Source organism: Hyperolius riggenbachi, chromosome 9 (assembly GCF_040937935.1).
Source record: "Hyperolius riggenbachi isolate aHypRig1 chromosome 9, aHypRig1.pri, whole genome shotgun sequence".
Taxonomy (NCBI): Eukaryota; Metazoa; Chordata; class Amphibia; order Anura; family Hyperoliidae; genus Hyperolius; species Hyperolius riggenbachi.
In genome coordinates this window covers 214,182,385-214,195,198 of record NC_090654.1, presented here as the reverse complement: position 1 = coordinate 214,195,198, position 12,814 = coordinate 214,182,385, and the positions used below count along the sequence as shown (strand labels likewise).

At 41.5% G+C, this 12,814-nt stretch overlaps 1 protein-coding gene across 13 annotated transcripts in view; it reads left to right on the top strand.

Annotated features, from left to right (window-relative positions):
* FOXP1 (forkhead box P1) overlaps nt 1–12,814 on the top strand; it is a 1,092,253-nt gene that overhangs the window by 663,042 nt on the left and 416,397 nt on the right. For 12 of the 13 annotated variants that reach the window (XM_068253977.1, XM_068253974.1, XM_068253975.1 and 9 more), the window contains one exon: nt 11,371–11,552. In XM_068253977.1, coding sequence (XP_068110078.1) covers nt 11,382–11,552 — 171 coding nt within the window. In that variant the 5' untranslated portion in view covers nt 11,371–11,381. Of the gene's footprint in view, nt 1–10,508; nt 10,576–11,370; nt 11,553–12,814 lie in introns of those variants that run through there. The other variant, XM_068253982.1, reaches the window with a different exon arrangement.

The window sequence follows — 12,814 nt, the reverse complement described above, 5'->3', positions numbered from 1 at the left end:
CATCTTCTGATCACGCTGGCTACGTAATATAACATTTATTACGTGGGTGCGTTTGGACTGTCAGTAGGGGTACCGTTGCCACATCTAGTCTGGTGCATCATCACCCTATGTGGTTCAGAGAGTCAGACACTGTGGTCTCATCCAGCACCATGCAGTGCTGCATAAATATGAAATTCCCCTGGCACACATGCAAGGGGGGCAGAGCTACAGCACGCGAGTTGGTCCCACCCCCTTTCCCCTCTTATGTCAGGTCACCTCGCCGCTCTAGAGCATGGTGGTAGAGACCCTCTGGATCTCCTCCCCTGCAGCAATTTCTGGATCTTCTGATTATTTTAAGACACAGACACCAAAGTAGAGGCCCCTGTCCTACCACTGGCCCTGTAACATGCATAATGCCACAAGCAAGCATTCTATACCTCCGCCTATGTACATACCATGAATATAAAAACAGCTCAGAAACAGTTAAGAACAACAGACAGCAGATTAGTGAGAAGCTGAGACATTATTTGTGAATCACCTGCGCAGAAGTGATACTGAAATCTAAATGACCTTATTAATTGTCCGAGACAATGAGTGTAAATGGTGAAGACGAGGGGCGCGAGAGCCTTGACAGAGATATTACTGATCTATTCAGTGCTGGTGGACAGAACCCAATAAGCAGACAAATTGATATAGCCGTTAAGCCTGGGAAAGTCTCAGGCCTCATTGCAACAGCGTTAATTCCACCCCACTCAAATGACATTTCACATTTTAGGTCCCCCGTCTAGACGCTCCATACTGTAAAACAAAGCGGATAGTGCATTAATCACCCCTTAACAACAGGTAATATGCATAATTTATGATGCCGTAATGCTATCTTCCTGATATTTATGATGGATAATGCTCGCTTTTTCCCCCTTGCGCGGCTGCTGCTTTAAATTATACCAAAAGGAAAATTAATGAGAAAGTAGATTTATGACTTTCATTTGTTTGTCAATTCAGAAATTAATTGGGTGTTAATTTTAGTAGTCCCTCATCAGGACCGGGGTCTATAGGATGGAAGCGGAGTTCAGCATTCGTTCAGCCCTACCTCTCATTTACCGCGGGTCACCAGCTTTGCATACATTAAAACAGCCCCGAGGCTCAAGCTCTTGATTACTTCTTCAGCTCCCTTGTACATCTTCCTGTTATAATTATGAAAATTCTGTACGGGGAAACAGAGGCAGCCCAACTCTTATTGTATGTTTTATTTCACACGTACAGCTGTTTATTTTTTATCCTTTACTTTTTACCAAGACAATATTATTCAATTTTTTTTTTTTTAATTCATCTTTATGTTGTGTTTAGCGGCGGTTATACCTGTTTTATATCATGCTTTATTTCAATGCAAAAGCTGCATTTTTTTTTAGTTTTATGATACATTATTTCTATATTATTTTGCAGTTGTTTTGTGTTGTTCTTAAAGAGGAGCTGTTAGGTATAAGGTCTCAGAGAAAATAAACACATATATCAGTAGCTAAATACTGGCTGTACTTACATTACATATGCATTTCACTGTCCACGTTTGGATTTCACAGAATTTTTATATAGTATATGCAGAGAATGATGCTCCTGACAGCTCATGGCAGGTTCCATGTTTGTCTGTCTCCTATGAAGCCAAATGTGTCGTCATGTCCTCCCTGCTTCCTGATCACAGAAAAGCTCGTACTGAATAACACTAGTGTGCAGTGAATATTAATTAGCCATGTGGCTAGGAACAATAGCGGACTCCTGCAGTGTACTCTGCTGGGAGATTTATCAGTGCTGTGCGCTGGACTGAGTTACATGCTATTGTTACTTGACCCTGTAACTTCTCATTAGCAGCCGAGGGGAGAGCCCCAGAATGCTTTGCAGTATGGTATGCGGCTTGCGTCTTCTTAAGAGCTTGGGAATAACAGCTTTGCTGATAAGCACACATCAAATGTAAGAGAGATTTTTATCTTCAGTAATGCCTTTTTGGCTTCCTTCTAAACTGTTTAACACAGGAGAATAGAGGTTTAAATTAGCTTTTGTAGCCTGACAGTTACTCTTTAAGCTTCGTACTCACTGCCCGACAGCTCCCGCGACGTTCCTTTGACGACAGTGGTCAGCGATGCCTCTTTCTGACGGTGGGTTAAAGCGCGAGGTCACGTGATGTACACAATGGCGCGAGTGAGACTTTCACGGTACTTGGTGCGGTGTCGTCAGGGATCTCAAAGATCTGCCGTGTCGGTCCGTCATCATCGGCACAACGTTTGCGATTGTGCGCCTGTACCCACCTTGCAACGTCGCAGCTGAGTATTCATTTAAAACACAGGTGTGAGGCCTCTTACACACTGCAAATCCGATTCCGATTTGCGATTCCGATTTTCCCTGGGTGCTATCAACACAAGAAGGAAAATGCAGTACCGATTAAAAATCGCAAATAGGAATCGCATGTAAAATTGCATCAAAATTGGAATCAGAATCACATGTAGTGTGCAAGAGGCCTCATGTTGAGTTGAGGCTGTTTCAGAGTGTTACCATATTCATTTTTAGCTGATGTGCAGCACCATCGACAGGATTCACTGTTACTCCAGAAATATAGTTATGGTGTTATCAAGTAAATGGCAACAGAATCCCGTTGTCCCAAAAAATTGCTTGTCTCCGTATTTTTCACAACAAACTAAGATTTGAGGGTCAGTGCGAGTGGACCTGGAAGGAGGAAGTGTTTGTAATCACGTGACGGCGCATTGGAACGCATCGTGGGAGGCGCCGAGGGACGAGCGAAGAAGACGTCAGATGGGTAAGCTTGACTCCCCCGCCCAGCCCGCACAGCATTACTGGGTGAAATCCGGATAGTAACTATCCGGATCACCCGAAGATGAATTTAAGCCCATGCCTGGTCCCAAGCCACTTCCAGAATCCTGGTCCAGGTGTTAAGCCCTATTTGGAATGTTGCTACGTGGTGTTCAAAGGACTGCCTTTTTACCCACAATTGCACGGGAATCTTATGTCCTTGTGTTAAATTACCGCTGTAAAATGGAAATATCGACACGCTACTGAATGGTTATCGATATTTTATCAAAGTCACACCGTATGCGGAAAAACTTTGATGAATACAACTAGAAATCGATAAACTTCGAATTCGGTAATTTAACGAACTGGAAAAAAAAGTAATTACAAAAGCAATGATGAATCAAGGCCATGGTTGGGCAGTAGTTACCCGACACTGGACACTACGATAGGAATCAGTGCGATTTAGGCCCCTTTCACACTTGCCTTGAAAACCTGTGTTGTGTTACAGCAAGGGAAAAGAGACGCCCAATATAAATAAAACACTTTAAAATCAATAAAATAAAGAAGGTTGAGGTGGCTTACCTCATGGACGACAAACTCACTTAATTAAGGAAGTTTAATGGATAATTAATGGACAATTAAAAGTGCCAGAGCCGTGTATATGCCAGATTTGGGGCGCCCCAAGTCTGGCATATAGACGGCTCTGGCACTTTTAATTGGCCTGAGGAAGTGGGCATGCTCCCACGAAACGCGTTGCCTGTGCTTAATTATCCATTAAACTTCCTTAATTAAGTGAGTTTGTCGTCTATGAGGTAAGCCACCTCAACCTTCTTTGTTTTATTGATTTTAAAGTGCTTTATTTATATTGGGCGCCTCTTTTCCCTTGCTGTACCCCATTCCCCCCACCTATCCAGGAGGGGGGCCTTGCGCACCTGTCTCGGGTGCACAAGTTTTTTTGCTAAGAGAGCGACCGAGTCCAGGACCGCTGGCAGACCTGAGTGGAGTCGGGTGTAATACACTCCACGTGCCTGAAGTGGTCGGTTGCCCCTAGTGCAACCCACTTTTGTGAGTACCCTTTTTTAGAAGTTCTTTTAATACTCAATACTTGTGACACACTGCACCATTTGGGCTCCATTTTGTCTTTGTCTTTTCCTTCCAGTACTGTGTTGTGTTACTCTGTTTTACCTCAGGGAAATGAGAGGCAATGGAACCAAGCACACTTACGGCGTTGCTTTGTGCCTGAAGTGCCCAAATCGCCACCAGGCCTAGCCATCGCTAAGTCAACAGCACGTTACCATTGGACTTCCTTGGCAACGCATTGGTGGTGGAAGTAATTAAACATGTTGATGGCGCTGCCGCACACATGCACGGAATGATGGGAATACGAAGGGGACACCCGGGAATCCCAATACTTCCTGTCGAGCTGGGAGTACATCACTGGGCAGGGGGTGAGGGGCGTGTAGGGGGTGGTGCATATGACTATGACGCTCAGGCTAGGTGTAAAACCGGCCTGAGCGTGGCGTTTGCGCGAACGAAAGTAGACTGACGCGCCAGTGGCTGTCCATCCACTTAAATGGACAGCACCTAAAAAAATGAGTGTTGCAGCTGTCGTTTACCAGCGTGAAAACGGCGGTGGGAACCGACCCTAAGGCAAATAAAAGCTTTAACATACCATATTTCATCTGCGTATTTAGTTGTTTGCTTAGAGTTAAGCTTCAGTAAATAGAGGATGATAATAATGTACTCATTAAAGGGCTGTGGAACATGTCAGCACTATATAAATGAATACATTAGAAGACTTCCTGTGTATTAGAGTTCATTGAAGGCACTAGCACAGTGTAATTGCCGGCACCCCGTACAATGTATGCTTTGAGAGCCGCATCTAGGAGTGGATTCTGCATTCTCCACTCGTAAGCATGTCCTCGGTTGTTTTGCCATTCGTGATTACACTCCTCGCTGCGTATCCTGTGGAAAGCAAAGATTTGATCCACTGCGAGGCTCGCTTGCAAGCTTTGATACCGCTTAGTCTGCTGTTAAATTATTCAGAAATAATTATGGAACATGGTGTAGGTTCTATGTTTTGATACAGCTCTTGGTATAGAATATAATTTCCACTTATCAGCCTAACAGAATGACATTAGCGCAGCTTCATGTGTGTGAAATTGATTTGCCACCGAAAAATAGTGTGGTCAAATACTTACTGTTGTTCCCGAGTTAATAAGGTTTCTCATTAGTTTTGGTTGACGTGACCATGTTTAAAGGTGCAGACGGGAAATGGGGAAACTGCATGAAATTACATGCTGAATCTGTGTTCAACCAGACCCGTCCTGTACCAACAAATAATAGAAGCAAGGACTTGTGCCAACTGGTAAAAATAGGTTTGAATGGGCAAGAGACTTGCTATAGAGACCAAGTATTAGGGAGAGGTAGGGCAGAGTTTAAAATGCCAGACCCCTAGAGAAATCATTGTGCTCCTTCTTATTTTTAAACTATCATCTTGAACACAATGCACAGTTGTTGCTTTTTTGTGCATATGTTTGTGCTTAACAATTCTATAATTACCAGGTAAAAGGCTCACCCGTTAAAAAAAACGGGTACTAGGACTCAATCACGACACTTATCTGTATCCAAACATATCTGTATGTTTTTGGAGTGTGGGGGAAAACTAGAGTGACCGGAGTAAACCCACACAGACACTGGAAGAGCATACAAACTCTTTGCGGATAGTACAAGAAGGTTGAGGGTAAATGTATGCACCCTATGGAACGAAACACAGAGACAACGGGAGCCCAGATGGTGCAGTACTTCACAAAGATTCATGAATAAATTAGATGGTGTTTAAATGATTTTTATTCACCTTGGGCGCCTCTTTACCACTTTCTACTTTGCACACAGTGCCCTGGCTGGGATTTGGAACAGTGATCCAGCGCTGCGAGGCGAGAGAGCTATCCACTACGCCACTGCGCTGCCCAGAAAGACTCACAGAATAAAGAAAATTGACGAAAATATTTGTATAGTCAGTTGACAAAAGACGACATTTTTTAGCTGTTTCTTTAAAGAGAACCCGAGGGGAGAGGGATATGGAGGCTGCAATATTTATTTCCTTGTAAACAATGTTAGTTGCTTTGCAGCCCTGTTGATCTTCTGGCATCAGTAGTTTCTGGGTCAAAACCCTGGAACAAGCATGTGGGTAATTCAGTAAAATCTGAGTTAGCTGAGTCAGAGTACCTGATCTGCTGCATGCTTGCTCAAGGTCTATGGCTAAAAGTCTTTAAGCTGGGTACACACAATGCGTTTTTTCGGTCGATTTCCCATCCAATCGATTTTTTCGATTCGATTTTCCGGTTGATTTCCCGCTCGATTCTCTTATCTTTTCTCATCTATTTCCATTCCCTTCTATGAGAAATCGATCAGAAAATAAGATCACACATGTCGGAAATTATCTATCAAACCATCTATCTGCCGAAAAAAACGTATGAAGTATTCCCAGCATAAGAGACACAGGACCAGGACCGCCAGGCAACTAGTATTGTTTAAAAGGAAATCAATATGGAAGCCTCCATATCACTCTTAACCTCGGGTTCCCTTTAGCCCCATAAAAGTCTATATAACACGTAATGGTTTATTATATAAAAAAAAAAAAACTAAATTATTGATTTAATAATTTGCTTAGTGGCACTTGCGCTCCTCCACATATATACAATAAAATTGTCAAATATCAATTTTGGTGCGCAGGTGATATACCCTTCATACACGTTTCAATCCACTAGGTTTGCGCTCATCAAAGTACACATTCAAAGACTGTGAATCAAATTCAAACTGAGTCCACTGTAAAGGCTGCATAAAAAGTCCTCCCATTGTACATGACCATATACACTGATATACTCCTACAAGTCAGTCTTTTAGTATACTCAAAATCGCATATCCAAAGTCATATCACTTCTTCAGACCATGTATTCAACAACAAATCATTCCTTATAAAACTGTCTGCGCTCACCAGATGTCTTGGCTGACCAAATCACAGATCAGCATTAGCGCTTGATAGGGGTTCCCCCTTGAATCCCTTTATCCACTGGCAATCAGCAACCTCCAAACCTCATACTAAAACAAAGAGAAATCTCCACGTAGCGTAATACTGTTAAGCATACAGGTCACCATTTAGTGCACATGCATGCAAATACTTTGTGATAGTATCCTCCACAACATAGAATTCAGGCTGCTCACCAGATGTAATGGCTGACCCTCTATGGAACCAGCAAACAGCGCTTGAGCCCTCTGGGCAGAATTTTGACCATCAAGACCTTTCAAAGAAGGCTCCCATAGCGTAATACTGTTTTATTTAAAAATTATATATTAAAAATATCACTCACAAAAACAGCTGTTACACACTCATAAATAAAATCCATGTGGAGTCGGCGTCTCACGCTGCGTCCCAGGCTCCGCCTTGATTTGTAGTATTGGGTTCCATCTTTACCCCTTTGTTTGAGAAGGTGAGGCACTCTACCAACCCAGCAGCCCTTAAAGGACATCTGAACTGAGAGTGATATGGAGGTTGACATATTTATTTCCTTTTAAACAATACTAATTGCCTGGCAGTCCTGCTGATTTTTTGTGCTTCAGAAGTGTCTTAATCACATGCCTGAATTAAACATGCTATTAACCCTCACTTTGGCAACATTCATGTGGGATAAAACTGCCCCCAGGGCAATCACTTACCATTTCTACACAAAGGTATATGGGGTGTTGTATTGACCAAAATTATGAACAGTGCATGAGAGACAGTAGCAGTGTACATAAGATTGGAGGCAGCCTGTGGTCTGTACTCTATCAAATAATGTGTTTGTGAGGTGTTTTTTTACCCACAATTTATTTATATTCTGTGGAAAGAAGGGAGTTAAGGCGAATGGTCAGAAATTTTTAAATGCAAAAAAATGTATATTACATTACATTATACATCATCTTTAATATAAACGCGATAGCTACATAGCCCTTTAAAAAACATCTAAGTTCTAGAGTGAAATCTCTGTAGAACCATAAGTACCAGCATACCTCCAAGATAAAGTACATGTGGTCTTTATTGACGTTCCTCATTCCAGCCTAAAAAAAGCCCCCCAGATAGATGGAAATGTGGCTGCGGTATTATTGTGTGTCATGAGTCACTGCTGTGGAGCTCATTTGTTATCATTCTCAGAGGTATGCTGCTAGTTGTATTTCTGCACAGTATTTCTTATCTGACTGTCCACTGGGATCCTCACTCTAGATATGGAACTGCATTATTAGCAACAGCTGTAAACACTTCTATTGTGAATCATTCCGCCTATCAAACGTCACTGACTGTTTACACAGCAGATACCGGAATTCTGGGCGTGGGACGGTAAACACTCTCGCAGATCGGATGATACTTTGGCATCCTTTGAAGCTGTAATGTATGTTGCCACTTTTACATGCTAACTTTAGCATTAGGGCATTACTCTATAAGCTAATATTTATTGGACTTGGAGGGTATTGTAAAATGTAAATACTTTGTAGGCCACCATCTGATTTAAAATAAAAAACACCTAAAGATATAGGTGCTCCATGTGAGTCCATAAAAACTGCGGACTTTGTAAGGGAAATTTCCCTTGATGTCCTATCCAATAGATCATGGCCTACAAATAAGTGCACAAAACCTGCCCAACCTACATCTCTGAGATCATCCACAGGTATATACCCAGCCGCCCCCTCTGGTCCTCTAACGACCTTCGCCTGACTGCCCACACTCCCATATGCATCTGCAGGACTTCTACAGAGCTGTCCCCACCCTATGGAACTCCCTCCTACCCCCCCAGCAGACTCGCCACCTCCTTCAACACCTTTAAACAAGCCCCAAAAACACAACTTTTCAAGATATCCTACTCCCCCTCTACCACGTTTTAACTCTCTCCCCAAAGCAGCCATTCTGCTGCCATACATAGTGTTTCCTCTCTTCTCCCCTTAGATTGTAAGCCTTTGTCAGCCGCCCCCCTTCCCCCTTTTCCCAGTGTATCCTCATTGATCATGCCCCTTCCCCACAGACTGACTCACACTTGAATGGCTGGGTCTTTGTAACCAGCTCCAAAACATACATTTTACCTTGTACAATGTTTACCGTGTATAACCTTGTGCTACGTTGTATAGCCTTGTACCGCGTTCTGTCTGACACCCTTTGTTAGCATTGTATGTATATCTATTTATTGTCCAACGCTGCATAATATGCTAATGCTTTATAAATACAATACATAATAATAGTAGCAAAACAGGAAGGAAAATATCTTTATTGAGGGTAAAGACTGGAATAAAAACACTTTTTTTTTAGCATACCGGTGTAGGCTTGTAATTTCCTGTAGCCAGACTTCAATAAAAACAACAACAACAAAAAACTGTCAGTACTTATAAACCATTTGCCATTTTTAAAGCAGTTTAACTATTCAGTTTCTGAATAAAAAGAGGGTTTAGTTGACAACTAGTAATGGGAGAGGAAAAATTATTATATAAACCTTTATTCAGATAAACCAACACTTTTCTCTGCCTTGTTTCATGCCCTGGTTCATGCATTTGTATCCTCCCACCTAGACTACTGCAACGCCCTGTTCATCGGATCTACAGATAAGGTTCTGCGCCCCTTACAGCTAGTACAGAATGCTGCTGCCAGACTCCTAGCCAATGCCCCCCGCAGCTCACACATCACCCCAGTACTGCAAACTCTTCACTGGTTGCCAGTAAAATGGAGAATCAATTTTAAGATCTGCCTGCTGACATTCAAGGCTCTACACCACATGGGACCCAAATACATAGCAGATCTATTAGGAACTTTATGCCCCTCCACGCACCCTCCGCTCTGCCAACAAGATGAAGCTGGTTATTCCCAGGATACACTTAACATTTGGTGCTCGGGCCTTTTCCTATGCAGCCCCTACTCTATGGAACTCACTTCCACAATCAGTATGAGAGGCTCCCTCTCTAGACAGCTTTAAAAAAAGGCTAAAAACTCACCTCTTTTTCCTAGCCTTTGAGACTGCATAATGCAGGGTCACAGCGCTTTGAGTCCCCAGGGAGAAAAGCGCAATGTAAATATTATTATTGTTATCAGGCCCCTCAACTCTTGCACACACCAAATAAATTCACTGCACTGTGCTCTGTGGTTGTTTAGCTAGATCCAAGGGTCCAATTAGCTGTTATCAGCAGCTGTGAATCAAAATGACATGCCTCTCTGCCTGTATTGGAAACACTGAGGCTTAACCCTTCCAGTGCTCCCAGGAAAGTGATACCAAGTTAAAACTTCAGGTTTTTATGGGGGGATTTCCATAAATTGTAATGAAGATTCCACCCCCTTAAAAGTCATTAGGCTGTGCCTAATCTTTTAGAGCAGAGAGGACGTTCTGAGTTTAGATCAGCTTTAAAGGGGCACTATGGCAAAAAAAAAAAAAATTAAGATACAGTATGTGCAAACATAAACAAATAAGAAGTACGTTTTTTTCCACAGTAAAATGAGCCATGAATTAATTTTCTCCTATGTTTCTGTCACTTACAGGTTTTGGACTAGTCCATCTCTTCATAGAGGATTTTCAGTAAGGCTTTTATTCTTTACAAAGATATTCCCTAAAAAGGATTTAAACAACGATGCTGGCTAGCCTCCCTGCTCACTACACAGTTTTTTGGCAGTTGAACAGAGCAACTGCCATTCACTAAGTGCTTTTAAAAATAAATAAATCCAGAGAATCCCCTATGAAGAGATGGACTAGTCCAAAAGCTGTCGCTTCTGTCAGATTTCTACTACTTACTGTAAGTTACAGCAACATAGGAGACAAGTAATGTATGGCTCATTTTACTCTGGAAAAAAAAGTACTTCTTATTTGTATATGTTTGCAGATTTTTTAAATTTTAAAATTTTTCGCCATAGTGCCCCTTTAAGGCCCCCATAACGGTTCAGGCAAAAAATAAAAAAAAACCATGTATAGAAAGAACATCAGCTTGTGTCTCCAGCCCCCCCCCCCCCCCCCCTTTCTTATTTAGGCAGCCAACGATTTGTTTAACATGGGAGCTAGAGCCGCACTGCTGTCTTTTTTAAAAATCCTTTCTAATCTCTTTTAGGAAAGGGAATAAGGGAAATCACTAACAAGAGTACACAGACAGCAGTAAAGATAGAGAAGGTATCATGGACTTGAAATGAAGTTAATAATGCTTTGCTATGACTTTAAAAAATTGGAAAAAAAAAATATTGCAGGACTTTTTTTACAATTGCTACTGGTAAATGTTACTGAACACACACTGTTTTCTTGCTATTAGAAACTAAGAAAATAGACATATCCAGTAAAAAAAGAGAAAGTGACTAAACATAAGCACAGAGCCGCTACATTAAGCTCTGTGAAATTTGGTACAGTTATAGCTGCTAAACAAAATAAACAGTAACAGTTAGCAAGAAGCGTTCAGGAAAGATAAATTGTATGAAAGGAAATGACAAATGTTTACAGTTTGGGCCTGATTTTAAACAGGGCACATATCTTCAAAATGCACTAACTGTTTTAACAGCTGTTTTAATTTTTTTTCTCCCCCTCTCCCCCCTTTCTCATTTTAAAGGGCTTTGAGTCATGATGCAAGAATCTGGGACGGAGGCAAAAAGTAACGATTCAGCCGTGCAGAATGGCGGCAACGCTGGTAACCACTTACTAGAGTGCACGTTACGAGAAACGCGATCGAATGGAGAGACGCCTTCGCTGGACGTAGGTGCCGCAGACTTCGCACATCTCCAGCAACACCAGGTACCGTTCCCTGGCCGCCTACGGGATGCTGGGGAAAACAGAACCATCCATGCAATCGCAATGGAATGTGAAATTTATACTTTATTATGTGTTCTGGCTTTCCGGGTCAAGCATTCATCACTGTGAAAGTGAAGATCAAAGCCAGAAAGGCTGCCCGAAGGAGCCAATGTGTGCTGTTTAGTACCAAAAAATAGCGTAGCTGACAACTGGCAGAGCGAGGGAGGATACTGCTCCGGCTACTGAGTAAATATTGTTTCTTGGCTGCATCTGGCATTATGCAAAAAAAAGTTGCACGTTTATTTTAAGCAGAACTCTGATATGATAATAATAGTTTTTGTGAAATAGTCAAATCAAAAAGTCATTAAAGGTCAACTCCAACGATGTATATATATTTTTGCTTTCGTTAAAGTGAAAAATAGTCAGAATATATCTGTTGACCCTGGGCTGTCTTTTATTCCAGGGTGTCACCATGACAGAACGTACGGTAGTAGGAGTCCACCAAGAGTCCACCAACAGGGAAATGTCAAAAATAACAAAATAGAAATTTACACATAATGCGCAAAAGCGCTTTCTTCACTCTCCAAAAATGTTTTCAACAAAAATAAAAAAATAAAAATTCATTTGTCAGCTGTACAGGTCAGGGAGAAATTCTCCTCCATGAGGATTCAGCGGTAGAAACTGAAAAGGTGTTATCACCCTTTCTTACTGTGTCCGCAATAAAATAAGAAAACAGCTTAGATATATTTTCTAAAATCTCCTGAATTCTTTAAACATTCTCATTCACAAAGTATGTTTTTAGAGTTCAAGAAGAGCCTTTGACTGGCCCTACGTAAATGTTTATCATCCAAACTCGTGTTACTGGAATCATGTGGCTGGCCCTTTAGCATTTGGCCACATGACTAGCACCAGAGAGGTATATAAAAATTGGGATCTTGAGGAATGATAAGAAAAACAAAAGTTTGCTTTCTTAATGATAAGTATTTTTTTCATCAGTCTCTTGCAGTTACGTTGTATTTTTTTACTACCTAAATAACATTGACACTGACCACTTATCCATGGTGCATATATCAAAGCCCAATCATCTCTGACAGCAATAGATATAAAGACCAGCTTTTTAAAATAATTTTGTTAACTGCCTGAACAACTGGACATGAGGTGTAAACACATTTTAAAGTAATACATTAGTACTGTTTATTGACTTGTGTTGAACAACTTAACCAGCCTTTTCTAAAGATGGGCCAATTTTTTTCCAAAATGTAATG